This window comes from Aspergillus steynii, assembly GCF_002849105.1.
Source record: "Aspergillus steynii IBT 23096 chromosome Unknown P170scaffold_7, whole genome shotgun sequence".
In the NCBI taxonomy this organism is placed as follows: domain Eukaryota; kingdom Fungi; phylum Ascomycota; class Eurotiomycetes; order Eurotiales; family Aspergillaceae; genus Aspergillus; species Aspergillus steynii.
In genome coordinates, this window is record NW_020194404.1 from 2172993 (window position 1) to 2187918 (window position 14926).

The window sequence follows — 14926 nt, forward strand, 5'->3', positions numbered from 1 at the left end:
GAGCGGATCTCCACATAAAAAACAATCAAGGTGAGACATGCGCTGCAAACAAAGACTTTGATCGATTCCTCCGTAATGGGACATTCCGGAATTCTTTGGATGAAAAGGATGGCTCAGAGCATAGCCTCACAGAAGAGTGATGGGGAAGGCCGATAGTGGAGATTCTAGATACACGCTCGTTCACTTGCAGCAAGCATTCAATGGCTTTTGATCCTAGTTTCTTTACATATTATTGGCTTGTTTAATCGGCCTCTAGCTCAAAATAAGGTGCATCTCAAGTAACACACTTTCTTATAATAGATATCAAGGGCTTACCTACACCATTTGCCTATAGAGAATATCTTTCCCTAAAAAAAGAATTACTTATCTGCGAGACAATCGGCCCGCCAAAACAGAGACGAAGTGGACACAGAAGCGTCTCGAATACAACATCCTGTTGTTTGCTTGTCGTCAATCCTCGGGTTCATTCCTATCACTACAGCCTGAGTAGGTAAACGATGAATGCCATAGGTGTAATATCCTATTTAGATGTCTTTCCTATTCTACTAAAATATTTAAATTTGAAATAAGGTTCAGTATAATGTCTGTGCTCGGCAGAAAACTGGAAGTACTGTTAAACCAGATACTGCTTTTCTTTGGCTTAGCTTTTTGAGCCGCTACTATGTCCACTGTTCACCCAGTCACAGAATGGAAGAAACATAACTCTACAGATGAATACACTCAGTGCTCAAGTAAGCAAGTCTAGATATAACTCTATATACCAAATCCTAAATTCCACACCGTAGAAAGAAAGAAAGAAAATGCTAAGAACTCCCATACAGACTCAAGATCCTCATAATCCCATCCCAGCTGAAACCGAGGCAAAGAATCAACAGTAGTAATAGTAGTAGCATTCAGCCCTTTCAGCGTACCTATACAGCTCAGAGCTCCTGGCATTCTATCTACCCAACCTAACCCTGTACACTTCTCGAACGCCAACGAAAAAAACCCAAAATAGCGTCAACCCGAAGGCAAAGCAAGCGCAAAATCGACCAATCGACCAGAAAAGCAATATAAACACTGGACAACGACATCCTGGCGTTATTCCTCAAAAAAGGGGAGCATATGCGTCGTTGCCCAACCGGTTCCCCTGTCGACTGTGCGGATTATACCACGGATCAACGTACGACGGACCCAGTGGTCCCGGGACATCGCCTAGCGTCGACGAACTCAGCGGCCAAGTATCATATTCGAAGCTCACGCCTGCATCTGCGAAGACCGAACGCACTTGAGCCTCATCGGCTAGCTTCTCGCTCTCGTCCCACCGGACTTCCTCGAGTGTTGGGAACTGCCCGTGTAACGTAGCATGCGCAAGACCGAGAAGACTCGATTCTAGGCGCGGAAGCTCGTCTGTGATATGACCTGCTAGATGGAGAGATACGATGCTAAAGGGGAGGAGATGGACGAGGAGGTTCTGATCGCCGGCTGGGTCGGGGTCTGCGGCGATCCAGTGGGAGTGGAACTCGTCTATATTGAGGAAGAGGTGGGTCAGGGAGGTGAAGTCGCGCAGGGTGAATGAGATTCGGTCTTCCTGGGCGGGGGAGATGAAGCCGCGGGCGCGCAGATCGAGATGCAGCGACTGGAGGGATGCGCGATGTCGGGCGAGGTGCTTGATCGCGGATGAGAGGCGGAAGTGGTATGTGCAGCTGAGGCGGTTGAAGTGGGTGGAGGCCTCGTAGAAGAAGGATTGCAGGCCGGAGCAGGTGGAGAGGAGGGACTGGAGGCTGCGCTCGCTGAGGCGGCTGAATGTGAGGTGCAGGTGCTTGAGGTTGGGCAGGGAGAGGGATTCGGTGTCGGAGATGCCGCGACACATGTGGAGGTTGAGGGTTTCGAGGCAGGGGGATGCATCGAGAAGAGCGCGCGTGCACCGGCCGATATCGAATCGCTCGCTGTGCCAGCCGTCGGTGGCTGATGCTCTCAGGGACAGGTCGAGGGTCTTGATGGGGAGACGGGTGGTTCTTGTGGCGTGGAGGCCTGCAGAGCGGACGATCTCATCTGGGTATGGGACGACTTGGAGACTGCAGTGTTCGAGATTGGGCAGCTGGGCGATCAACACCGTCAAGAGGTTAGCTGCTGAGAGGGACACCAGGTCTTCGAGCCCCGATATACGTGCGAGCTCTTGGAGCGCAGCCCGAGCTTCATCCTCGCCGATGTATTGGCGCGGTTTGGGCTCGTGAATGAAAAAGTTGCTTGTACAGTTACCACACATGTAAAACATAGAACATGCGCATTCTATAGTTGTCTGTCTCTCGTCAAAGCATGCCAGGAGATACGGATGGACAAAGATCCGCTTGACAAGGGCGGCCAGATCTCGTCGCTGGGCCACGGTTCGCATGAATGAAATAAGTCGGCCATCCCAGGCGTAAACATCCGAGCGCCATGAATCGCCGTAACCGAGCATGAACTCATGGTATAGAATGGGCTGCACAATCTCGCACAAGCGCCTGGTGACGAAACACAGCGAGAGCAGCGTCTGAAGCTTCAAGGAGTACCAAGACGGCTGGTCACTCTCTTGGCGATCGGCACGGATGTACGCATTTGGGGGTTCTGGGAGGAGTTTCCCGCTGCAGTTGAAGCCCAAATGGCCCAGAATCAAGTGGACGATCTCCGTCGGGAGGCGGTTCAACGCTGCCCGCGTCATGCCCAATCTTGGGTGGGGCGAGAAATCGTCGTGCTTCTCCGGATGCTCGCCACTGGACGGTCGACCCTTTCGGGCTGGGTGCAAATTTGGACAGCAAATGATGCTCAGCGAGTCCCATAGGGCAGACGGCTGTTGCCAGTCATCGAGAATTGGATTTTCAGCCAGCGCAGCAATTGCTGATTGTGCTTACTCGGGGGCTATTCAGACCCCTGCTGTCGGACTATCATATTGGCCGAGGATCCTTAGCGTTTCTAGTGCCCATAAGAGACTTGAACTCATAATTGAACATGGGTGATGTTGCAAACAAGGTGTCCCTGGTCTGTATTTCTCCATAATTGAATGCGACCACCGGTCGAATTATGCAAGCAAGTCTGTTTCGATCGAATGAATCAATATCCGTAGAGGGGATCATAACACAGGACACAAATCAAAAGAAGAGAAACCGAAGGGGCCGAATGGCAATATTTAGGCAGTAAGATATTCATTCAAGGCACCAAAGCAACAAAACTGACAGTGTGAAAGAATTTGCAGGACCAGAAAAAAAGCAAAAAACAATTCAACACCCCTTCTAATGCTACATCCCCACACAAATATGAAGGTTCACCTACCTCATCTGCCTGTGGAGAATATCTTCCCCACGAGCAGTTGAACCTCTGATCCCCGAGAAGGGTAACTCTAGCGTACTGTCAGGTCATAATTCCCGACTGCGTGCTCCGTAGTTGCACACCGATCATCGAGTATCAAAGTCAGTGTGACCATGACCAACAGTTGATCCCCACCGGAGGGTGGGAGTGGGTAAGAGATCTCCGCTTAGAATGGAGACGGATCTCGAGGCGAAGAAAGTGCACCGATTGCTACGGGGTAGACAAAGTCGCGCACTATGACCAGTCAATCAGATACTCTTAACTATACGGACGACACCATGTCAAGGAGAGGATTAAGATATTTCGCCTGAGAAAATAACACCGAATGAAAAGAGAATAAACAAACCTCGGCAAATGCTCAACTCTAACTCTAATGTGCTACCACGCCAGAGCCCGGAGTGCACATACCTACTCCGTAGACAAGGCCAACCCCAGGGACCATCTACCACTGGCACATCCAAACTACCTATGACCTCACATCCCCCGAAAGTGGGTACCAACGACATCACCGGCGACCCACTACCTACCAAGGGGGGAAGCCGGGCACCCCCAACGTCCCTCGCTCGACTCATTCTCCGTGATTTTCCTGACGATCATCCAGACAAGACCGGGAGGGCCCAAACCGGACAAGCCGGCGCCAAGGCCAAGTCGGTCGACGAGTCAAGAGTTGAAGCTTGACTGATGCCAATTCTAGGGGATTAGGAATCTTTGTTCTGGGATCGGAGTGCGGTGGCGGTGTGGTTCCTGACCTAACAGACCTTGCTCGTTGCATATACCGTTGCCGGATAATGTGAGACGAGACAAGATTTCTGATTTGTGATTTTTAAGAGCAGGTGCATGTGAACGAGGACAGCATGCCGGGGTGCGTCTCGCGTAATGTGATATGTAGAGGCCCACGTTCGGAATGACTGCTTTGGGAGGGGGCGTGGAGTTCACTACTCCGGAGTGCGATGTAGATGACTGTGTTTTCATTTAATTTAATTGACTTGAATTGAACGAGACGGCTTCACTCACCATTCAAGCAGTTCCCCCGGAATGCATCGAGCACATCAATCGGAATACTTTCCCCTCTGCCTGATGAAAACCGGGATGATCGGAACGGGGAAGCCGTGGGACTGGGCAAGGCTGGGGTTGGAAGAGAAAAAAAGGGGGAAAAAAAGTTAAACTTGAGAATTAAAAAATCCAAGAGGAAAACGAAGATCGGGGGGGATTGCTGAAGATCGACAGACGCGACGGATGGAAAAGTTGGCTTTAGGGGACGTTGCCTTCTCCATCGCCCGAGCAGTTCATCGGAAAACTTGCTTTCTTTCCCTGCTTTTGCTCTCTCTTCCCCTCTTCTCTGCTGCAAAACCAGCCAGGTCGAGTCTTCAGCAGCAGTCCCTGTTCCCTGTAAGCAGGATAAGCACAGTTAGGGTTACCGACAAAGTCGTGACTAATCTTAAGGCTCGGCTGTGGTCTGAAGAATTGAGACTTTGATTCAGTGAAGGAATCTCAGCCGAATCGAATCCACCGATCGACTGGGCCTTGCCGAAGGTGCCGCTTTGGGTCCGGCTCAGTTTCATCTGAAGAACCCCCGGGCAACTCTGCCGAACTCGTTGGCTTCTTAAAAACTGGCCGTCTCTTTTTTTTTTCTTTTCTTTTCTTTCTCTCTTCTGGTGGCCAAGGCCAGCTACAGCTCATGCTAAAAAGGAGGGGTTACTCCGCTTCCGTTTCGATTGCAACCGCCTGGCTTCTTCATGTCGAATCGCTATCAATATCGAATGCTCCGTCGCTCATGCTCCCGGCGTGCTGATATCAACACAGGAGAGAAAAGAAAACACAAAATCAAACAGGAAAAGAAAACTAATTACAGACAGGCCGAGACAAGGAGAGGGGATATTATCAAAAAGAAACATTACTCCACCAGTCTGATGCGGTGTACATGAGTGTGGTATCTGAGAACAAGAACCAAAACTGAAAGAAAAACATAAGTGGTATCATGAAAAGCACGGCGACTCCTCCGACAGCCCGGCTGGCGGGTGGATGTCGCTGGGGAGCCTGACTCGACTGGTCGGACGCAGTCAATCTGGTGGAATGACCTTCCATCATGGACATGTTTCCCCGCTCGGAGACCGTCGGAGGGAGTGCGGTGGGATCCCTACATATCATGGAAGAGACCTGCCTGACTTCGTTCTCGCCGACCACCACAGGTGTGGGGTGTCCTCAAAATGAGGCCCAATGGGGAAAACGAGGACAAAAAGCTGACTCGAATCGAGTCGACGGAGGTAGGTAAGGGTTCCGGAACAGAACCATGCTATCATGGACCTCCAACATCTCCGGTGTCTTCATTCCAACCCCACTCTCGGAGGAGTTGGTTGACGCGGTATTCAGTCGCCCAGCCAAGGTCCGTCTCGATGCCGCGCAGCAATTGCAACGCCGTCCGTCGTTCGGCAGGCTCGGTGAGACACTGGCCGCTGACAAACAGTGGCTGGAGAGAGTTGATACGGACAGCGCCAGTCGGACGGCCCATCGAGATGCCTACAATTTCGCGGCTGTGAAACCGGATTTCGTTCTCGATCGACCGGTAGGAGTTGAGCCTGTCGGTGATGGTGCTCCGTCTACTGGTTGACTCGTGGGGTTTGTTGATGAGAAGCAGAATCCGAGCCATGTGGTAGTGTTGCATAGCAGATGCGCATACCGGAATGCTGTACCAGATCTCGCACAGAGATGAAAGGTCGTTGCCGGTGGTGCTGTCCTTCGCGCGAGATTGAAGCCGGGCGCAAGGTCGGAAAGTGTCTGGAAGCCCGTTGTACCACACGTCGAGCTCGGTCTCGAGACGGTACCACCGCTCAAGCAGAACCTGTTGCGAGATTGCCAGGGGGCCCGAGTCAACTGAGCCGTTATCCAAATGCAAATGATCGCCGGCACTAATATAGTTGACGATTTTAGACAGTATCCAAATGAGACCATTTCCGATAAGGTCCTCCCGCATGGTCTCGTCGCCCTCCGGATATCCAGCCGCAGTGGTGTTGGTGAGCCGTACAAAACCCATGTTATCGATTTGGAGACCCGCCTCAGTCCACAGCACTAAATCCTCGGTGTTCAATCTCGTCTGACACTCATTTATGACTAGCCAACACTGGTTAACCATTTGTCACACGGAACACCCGTTGTTAAACACTTACAAGCAGCCAAGTAATCCTGACGAGCAAAATTCCAAAACGTCGCCCTTCGTGCCCTCGACAAGCCAGGTTTTTTGGGTGGGAAAGGAGTCTCTCCCGGTGATGGACGCTGTTCAAGTGGCATCATTCCGACTTCGGCAACATCCAGCAGTGACTTGACACCACTCAGATGTCGACTCCAGGCTGGGCCGGTCGCGTCCAGGAGTTCATACACAGACAGAATGGCCGTGGCGGCTAGGATGTCATCCGAGTGGACGCCGTTGGACAGCCGACTCTCCGAGTAACGCCTTCGACGCTTTCGAGGATTATTACCGTTTTCACACAGTTCTGCGGCCTGCCATTGCCCAAAGGCTTCGGGAGTACTCAAGGGTGCCGGTCCCTTATCCGGTTGAAGCTCCTTCATCAAAAGTTGGATGGCCTTTTCGTAATACTTGGCGCCATACCAACCCCAGTCTACTTTACTTTCGTCGGGCCACGAATCCATCGAAGCTTGAAGCGGAGCAGCATCTCGAGAGGAAGCAAAGCTTCGGACGCGGCCTAACTGTTTCGCGGAATATGCACACGCCGCATATTTGAGCAGCGGGTTTGTCAGGGCCTTGACAGGGATATAAGACGCGAAATATGTCCCCAGATCGAACAAATCCATCCTGGCCATTGTCAGCCAATTGTCCTGGGCAAGAAATAGAAGAAAGGGGCGCGGGCGCATCTACTCACCAGAGTCCTGGTGCTTCGGAGAAATTTCTCAATAGAAAGGCGATCTCGTGCTCTGTTTCCACCGGCATGTCTGATCGCTGTTCGACCGGTTTGCCTCTTGCCACGAGGGACCTGGACGTCAACGACGAACCTCTACGCTCAGATCCATGTTGGATCGTAGATGTATCCGGGGAGAGGGACTGAGAAGAAGGGTTCAGAAGGAAGTTGATGTTATTATTAGTATTATTATTGCTGGAAGTGATCGAGATTGGCGGAGACGCGAGAGAGGGGATCGCGCTGCGAGGCGGGTTCGGAGAAGGTCCCGACGAGATAGAGGTGGTTGAGACTGTGTTGAAAGCTGAGCCGCCGTCGGTCGCCGTCAAAGCCTGCTGTTGTTCAACACTGAAAGGAGGATACGAGAGACGATCGTGAACAGCCGCCGTGGACAGAGTCTCGAGGCCATGAGATTCGCCGTCGGACGGCGAGGGATGTTGAGCGCTCCAATGTCGAGTCTGCGAATTAGCGGCCAGAATAGCGGCTTCGGACTCGCCTAGAGCGGCCTCAAGATCGTCGGCGTACGGATCCGAGTTGTCGACGAAGATAACTACCACAACACCACAGGTTAGACCACTCTGACGAATGCCGGAAACCACACCGCCAAGCAACGCTCGCCGGCTGGTGAGCGAGGACAGGGAGGACTACCATGTTTGGGAATATCCAACCAGACACTATCCTTGTCGAACGTATTCTTGTACGAGTAGAAACCCTTGAGATTCCCACGACCAGCGGAAGTGTCGTCCAAGTTCTTGTTCATCGAGGCATTTTGCTGATGACGGAAGACGATGCCTTCGCTGGGCCGACACTCTCTACCACCTTTGCGACATTGCGAACATTCGGGCTTCTGCTCGTCACCTAAAGCGAGACGGGCGCATTTAGTCCGGAACCTCTTCTGAGCATCACGACGAGGAGACTACCGTACATTTGAGTTTGCGAGTGCGGCATGTCAAGCTGTGATGGAGAAGACCAAAGCCCAAAAAGTCAGCTTACTCGGATTGCCTTGAGGTAAGGTGTTGCGAGACCGCCGCAGCGACGGGGAGAACGGGTGTGTCGTGTACAACAGGATCGCTGTGCTGTCGACGTGATGTGATGATCTTTATTTATTTTTGGGGAGATTGTTTTTGTTCTCAGCAGTCTTAATGGATATAACATACCAGCCTGTGCGAGATCGCATACCGGATGGTATCGACGACGATTGAGGTGCAGCATCCGAAGAGACGGTGGCGGGCCAATAATAGGAATATAACCCGGGGGAGGGAGAAAGCTGGAGTCAAGGCGCAACGACTAGCCCCAAATCGACGGTAGTGCGAGGGCCTCCGGACATGGATCGGATAGTCGATACCAAGACCGTGGGGAGAGGGGGGGAAGGGAAGGGGGAAGGGGGGACAGGCAAGTCAAGCAACTTAGGAGCACGTAGGTGGATGAAAGGGGGAAGGTTAGGAGACGAGCGAGGGGACGGGATGGACGAGCAGAATGCCAATACGGCACGACTTGGGAGCAGCGCAGAGTCGAAAATTTCGATTAAAAAATATTATTTCCATTACTATTGTTTTTCTCCCCAGCGACTTGGCAGCGAAGGCCCAAGGAGACTAAATGGACTAACGCCAAAAGGCCCCAGAAGAAGGGCAAAAGCGGGGATTTTTGCACCGCCGGTCGGGGAAGCGGATCATCGTTGGGCCGCCGCCGGAGGGCCTTGGGGCCTTGCGGGGAAAAAATCCGGGATGGGCTGGGTTGGGGTTGGTCATGGGACTTATTATTATGTGATACTATTATATTATTATCATGTTTATCATTATTCTCATATGCCCTGTAGCTCTGTCCAACTCGTCTTTTTGTTTTTTCTTATCACCATCTCTCTCTATTCAATGGTTCTAATTCTTCCTCTATGTTGACCGCCGTCCCGGAATATACCCGATTCTGCCCGCTAGCTCGTCCACTTCCATCGCCTTCGCCGGTTAATACGCAGTAGCCATGTCACGTCGGACTGTGGCCCCTCCATCACCAGATATTACTCCGGATTGGGTTATTAACACGCACCGCGCGCCCGCCCAAAATGACTTCATTTTTAATCTGTGGCGATGCCCGGCCGAATCAAATCCCACACTAGCGCTGTCGCATGCCTGGCTCTTTTAATTACCTAATGCCCTGGCCCTGCTGCCACCCAATCACCGTCGCGCCGGTCAGCCAACAACTGCGACGAGATCCACTACGGAGTTCGAAAGCCTCCAATCCATGGATTCGCCCTGTCGTAAGGAATCTTAGTTTCGACAAGTAAGCAGAGGTCACGCCGGGTGGTGGGTGGTGTGTTCCTTCCGGAGGCGAAGACTCGGTAAGCTTGAACGCGCCTCGTACGCCTGGTGATGTCAAGTGGCACTACTGGGACCTGGGATTGCGGAGTTACTCTGGAGCCATCTATCTCTCAATGAGAATTCTGTCCTAGTTACTAACAACATGCATTATTGTCATTACCGCGATCTCGCGCAGGCTATGTACATGCCCACCTGGTAACGTCACCCCCTCTGCACGAGGATGAAGTAAACAGTGTCACCCAGGTCGGAGACCATAGTACATGGGGAAATACTCAACAACAAAATGGTTCACTGACAAAGGACCGGATGTGGGCAAGGAAGGATATATCAACACGTCCCTGGCCAACTCAAGGACTGGATGAGAGAACATGGAAACAGCAAAAAAAAAAAAAAAAAAAAAAAGAGCCAGCAATTATGGTATATCTCCTGGGAAATCAACGGTCAACAAACCGAATGCCAAAATGCAAAGGCAAAAAAAGAAGTGAAGAAAAATGAGGTTCAAGAATTAAATAAGGGTATAAGATGATGTGCTTCCCAAGAACGCCGTTCTGAGAGGTATCAAACAGAAAGAAGAAAGGAAATGATCATTCTCTTAAATTGCACCAACGGGATCGTCACGACGAATGTTCAAAGCTCATATTACTGGCGCGGCCGGGTTGCGTTGCTGCAATGTATTGAAAAGGTACTCGGGAGGCAGCCGTTGCATGTTCGATGGTCGATCGGTGCCGTACGTTTGCGGAGCCTGCATGTAGCCTTGACGGCGGCGTTGAATCTTATTGAAGATCACACCGGCAATGACAATGAGGAACACGCAGCCAAGTGCAAGGCAGAATGATATCAACACAACAATGCCGTTCGAACGGTGTTTCCCTGTTTCAGACAATTAGTACGCATGGTTCGAGACATCAACGGAGGTAAGTCGGAAGATAACACTCACCTTCGCTGGTGTAAGGATTGGTCTTTTCGTAGAAGATCTTGGACATGCTGCCCGGTCGGCCATCAGACCCGGTCGTCAAGATGAAAGGGCTGAGGACAGTTCCGTTGAAAAGTGCCGCCGACGCATTGCCGAAACCCGGGATCACCAGTTGCCCGGTAATCAGGAGAATCAGATCCTTGTTCAGCATGTTGACGCTGTCGTGCTTTTCGGACAAGGGAATGACCTCGAGACCCTGAATTGAAGTTCCTTGTTCAAAGACGTCCGCGGTAAATTGAAACTCGGATCCATCATAATTTGCCAAAAAGCTGGACCCATTATTGGTTTCACCCGCCAGCCAAAAGGTGGACACGTCTTTGCTGGCTGGAGAAAAGGCGGTTACAGTTCCTGGGATGTCCGAAGCCGATGCCCCTTCGAACGCGGTCCATTCTGCCTTCTTGGCGTTGTAGGTGGCCACAACCGAACGGTTGCCATCGACGCTCAAGTTTCCGGCTGCCAACATTTTGTGATTGTTCATCCATGAGAGGGCTATGACGGAACCACTAAAATCTCCTCCCATTCTGTTCCACTGTAACTCGGATGGATCATACATACACACTCCCGCGCAAGGAAGGGCTCCGGCACTGTCAAAGTTACCGCCGACATAGATTTGACTCGAACCCGGGCGTGGAGCGATGGCATTGACGGTGACATCCTCGCCGGTGAATCGCGTCGGCTGTTTTTGCGCATAAGTTCCGTTTTCGAGATCATAGATGACAAGTCCGTTCAAGACTGAGTCACCAATAGTTCCGGTCAGGTTACCTCCGGCATACAGCCAGTCCTCGGAAACGGCGAGGGCTAAAACAGTCGAGTTGCGATCAATTCCTGCTCCGAGGCCATAGATTGTACCCTTGGTGCCATCAAGAATGGCGATGTTCTCGACTTCGGACCCATTGTTGGACATTGTTGTAAAGTGACCTCCCAAAATCGTGAGGTTCCGGTCGGAGCTGGAGTCGTAAATACCAGTATGAGTGCTACCACTCGAATTGGTGCTGGAGAGCAGAGGGTCCAAATCCAGGCCGTCATCGTAGAGTAAAGACACGGCAGCAGCAGCAGCGATACCCGCCGAAGCAAGATTACCCGCAAGCAGAGTCGTGTTATCCACCCTTGCAAACGACGATAGTTGCCCGGCAAACTCCATCTGGTTGACATCAAGGTTCTGCAGCCAATTCTTTCGCGAGGGCACCCAGACAGCAAAACCCGAGACGTTGGTCGACGGGGTCTTGTCGAAGGAAAGCAGTTGATCGAAATCTCCGCTGACTCCGATGATGGTCTCGTTGATTTCGGACGATACATTCAGAGTGAGAGCAAGGACCTGCGAGACCGGGCCGTTGACACCGCCCCCTAAGGCTGACCAAGACTTGGAACCAAAAGTGTAAGCTGCGATATGCTTGAGATGCTCGTTGCCGCCATCCGACGTATCCGTGAAGTTTCCTCCTACATAGAGAACCTTGTCGAGGGCAGTCATCGAGGTCACCTCCGAGTTCAAGCCGCCCTGAGGCAGTGACGTGGCGTTCTTGTTCTTCTCGAAGAACATTACGTTGTCAACATCAGAGCTGGAGAAGTTCCCGCCGACGTAGACGGCATTATCATGGCTAACCAAGCTCTTAATCGAGGCCTCCTCGTCCAAGCTCAGGCCCGCTCTATTGACAGCGGAGTCGGTGAAATTCGAGTTAGTGTCCTTTGACTCGGGGTCAAAGTCATAAAGGCCATTCAATTCTCCGTTCAGACCACCAGAAGCATGGATCAGGTTAAACCTGACCCGGGATGCGACAACCGTGAGGTCTCCCTGACCAGACTTCGGCGTCAATGTTACGCTGGGGCGAAACGAGCTGTCGCTGGCGTCCACGTGGCCAGTGTAGAGAGTGTCGTACTTCTCGTAGTAGTTGGTCTGGTAAATAAGCTTTTCAATCGGCTTGTCATTCTTCGAGCGGGTCGAAACCGTGCCGGTGACATTGACGATGCCGCGGGAACCGCACGTCCCATCTTGAATGCAGCCTGGGGTGTAGATAATGATCGAATAGTTGCCCGACCGTTTGATGTCAGGTTCGAAGACCACGGACGTGCTGTCGGCCGAAGTGTCGGTTACCTCGGCGGTCAAATAGTCGGACTGGCTCTGATCGGACTTTGTGTGAGACCAAGAGCCTTTCTGAGATGTTTTGGACGGGTACTTGATATCGCCGCATGTGGGTTCGTTGAAATCGCTCACGGCATAAGCGAAGATATCTTTGACAAATTAGCATATTCGAACAAGCAAGCACAGACCCGAATCAGGAAACTCACCATCCTCAAAGACTTCGATCCCATTCAGACCACCACCATCGCCATACCACTTCTGGATCTCGATCTGAAAACCACGCATGCCAACGCCGTTCACGAAATGGAAATCACGGTACTTCTCACTCGAGTTGCTCGAGAGCGGGCAGGTCGAATCGCAATACTTCTTATCGTGGGAGCCAGGCTCGCTATAGGTGAGGTTCATAATCCCATTGTCCGGAAGTGCTCGCAACAAGAACTCCTTCGTGCCCCTTCCTTCATAGTGGGTGTTATAGAGGCGAATTTTGGTTGGGTTGTATCCGAAGCGCATTTCCGCCCGCCAGAACCCGGGGGAATTGTCGGCGAGAAGCCATGTTTTACCCTCGCCATCTTTGCCGCTCGTTTGACACAAAATGTTTCGAGGATCGCTCAGGCCACTTCGGGAAGACGTCGCGTCGGAAGTAATCGTGGCGTTCTGGATGTTGACAATTTGCTCGTTCTTCTTCGACGAGGTAGAGTTCCCAATGCCGTCGAACAAACCACCAAAGATAACGTTCCCATCGTCGCCCTTCAGAATCGACGAGACGGGGCCATTGAATCCGCCGAAAGACAAACTCGACCAGCCCTTACCGTCATCCCATGCGACGGCGTGCGACGTATTCTTGTACCTGAAGTCTCCACCCACATAGACACGGTCGGAATCCTTGTCGCACAACAAGGCCGACACAGAGCCAGAAAGACCAGGGAGCGCCGTCACTTTCTTCGATTCGGGGTCAAACAACGCGGCGCCTTGTGTTTCGACGTCTCCGAGGCTGGTGAAATTGCCGCCGAGGAATATGCCCTTAAACGTTCCATCTTTCAGGGTAAACGGACACATCACACGAATGTCCGCATCCGCCACCGACAGCGTCGTAATAATTCCATTGGGGAGAGGCGTGAGGATGGACTGGGACCCCTCTTGCACGGAAGCCGTCACGGATTGTTCGGTGTAAGCGTAGATCGAGACCGCATCGAAATCTCCGGTGAGAGCGACTTTTCCCAGGGGCGTCAAATCCAATTCGGGTTCCGAGACCGAGTTAAACGAGAGACCGTGGGCGGGTTCGAGGAGCGACCAAAGGTAGAGGGCGGCCGACAAGCCAGCCGTCGCAGGCCTAAACAGTGAGGGGGTCCTCATTGTTCAGGAGCGCGACGACAGGCCAAGGGGGATGGAAGTCCCTGTAGAGGTGAAATAGTAAACAAAAAAATCAGGCTCAGATTCACAGCTGAGTCAAGAGCCAGATTGAGATCAAATTATTGGAACGGTCGAACCCAAGGGGGGGAGGGAGATTCTTTTTTTAAGGAGACCCGGCACCCATACGGACGACGCGATGAAAAAGGAGTGGCAATGAAATAGGAACTGGTCAGAAAGGGAGAGCGACAATGCAATGAGTAAAGAAGGAATGAATGAATGGATAGTAATCAGCCAGAGAGAGCCGACGAAAAAAAAAAAAAATGCAGGAATGGACAAGCCAAAGAAAACTAACGAATGACTGGGTGAAGCTGGATGGGCCGAACGAGTGACATGGCAGGGGCTTGTTTGTTCAAGTCTGGCTGAGCCTCTCGACGTTTTTCCGGATGCCATCTTATTCTTAGTCCGGCTACTGGGACGCTGCTGGTACGGGTACCTTACCGGTCGGGTACCTTCCTTGCCTGCGCCCTGGGTAAGACGCCCAGGTACCGCCGCCCGGACATACGTTGGTCCGGTATGTAATACGCAGCGAGAATCGCCCGCCACGGGAGGCCATCCATGGTCGACTCTCTGCGCGGTGGAGCCACAATGTCATTCATTCCGTCCGACAGTACGCCTGGTATCGCCAGGTATCTGTGTTCTGAATTTCGTTAAATTTCTTCAAATCTCCCAGGAAGCAGGTCGCTGTCCTCTCGGTGTCCGTATCACTATGGGTGTTGTCTCTCCGTGGAGGTGCGGAGTACCCTGTATGCCCGATACATTTCTGGACAATCCAAAACTTCAGCCATCTCGCCAATAGCCAATAGAGAGGCTGGTATGCTGCCACCCCTAGAGTCCGACTTTGCAGAGCCAACCCTCTTCGACTAAGACCTTGCAGTGTACATGACCTGATCACTTCCAGATGAACGTCGGATGGAGTTTCATC

General features: G+C 52.0%; 3 protein-coding genes across 3 annotated transcripts; all 3 read right to left on the reverse strand.

Annotated features, from left to right (window-relative positions):
• Positions 1 to 1008: 1008 nt before the first annotated feature.
• P170DRAFT_467201 (uncharacterized protein) lies at positions 1009 to 2680 on the reverse strand (the record flags this gene model as incomplete). The annotated part of the gene is made up of 1 exon (XM_024852465.1): positions 1009 to 2680. One exon carries the CDS (start codon positions 2678 to 2680, stop codon positions 1088 to 1090), a length of 1593 nt encoding a protein of 530 aa, XP_024701336.1. The 3' UTR covers positions 1009 to 1087.
• A 2632-nt stretch (positions 2681 to 5312) lies between these two features.
• On the reverse strand, positions 5313 to 8274 carry P170DRAFT_258796 (uncharacterized protein). The gene is made up of 4 exons (XM_024843064.1): positions 7881 to 8274; positions 7200 to 7782; positions 6489 to 7132; positions 5313 to 6432 (listed from the first exon to the last, which is right to left on the reverse strand). The coding sequence occupies exons 1-4, from the start codon at positions 7990 to 7992 to the stop codon at positions 5621 to 5623; spliced, it is 2151 nt and encodes a 716-aa protein (XP_024701337.1). The 5' UTR covers positions 7993 to 8274; the 3' UTR covers positions 5313 to 5620.
• Positions 8275 to 10108: 1834 nt separating this feature from the next.
• On the reverse strand, positions 10109 to 14060 carry P170DRAFT_258889 (putative cellular morphogenesis protein (Rax2)). The gene is made up of 3 exons (XM_024843065.1): positions 12801 to 14060; positions 10482 to 12743; positions 10109 to 10414 (listed from the first exon to the last, which is right to left on the reverse strand). The coding sequence occupies exons 1-3, from the start codon at positions 13945 to 13947 to the stop codon at positions 10179 to 10181; spliced, it is 3645 nt and encodes a 1214-aa protein (XP_024701338.1). The 5' UTR covers positions 13948 to 14060; the 3' UTR covers positions 10109 to 10178.
• Positions 14061 to 14926: the final 866 nt, after the last annotated feature.

Bases quoted from the DNA above. Each gene is read 5' to 3' on its own strand.
- P170DRAFT_258796 (XM_024843064.1), bottom strand. From the start codon at position 7,992: ATGAACAAGAACTTGGACGACACTTCCGCTGGTCGTGGGAATCTCAAG. The intron at 7,783-7,880 runs GTAGTCCTCCCT...GTGTTGTGGTAG, and splicing joins GTTGGATATTCCCAAACATG to TTATCTTCGTCGACAACTCG. The intron at 7,133-7,199 runs GTGAGTAGATGC...GACAATGGCCAG, and splicing joins TCCGAAGCACCAGGACTCTG to GATGGATTTGTTCGATCTGG.
- P170DRAFT_258889 (XM_024843065.1), bottom strand. From the start codon at position 13,947: ATGAGGACCCCCTCACTGTTTAGGCCTGCGACGGCTGGCTTGTCGGCC. The intron at 12,744-12,800 runs GTGAGTTTCCTG...AATTTGTCAAAG, and splicing joins GATCGAAGTCTTTGAGGATG to ATATCTTCGCTTATGCCGTG. The intron at 10,415-10,481 runs GTGAGTGTTATC...TGTCTGAAACAG, and splicing joins CAATCCTTACACCAGCGAAG to GGAAACACCGTTCGAACGGC.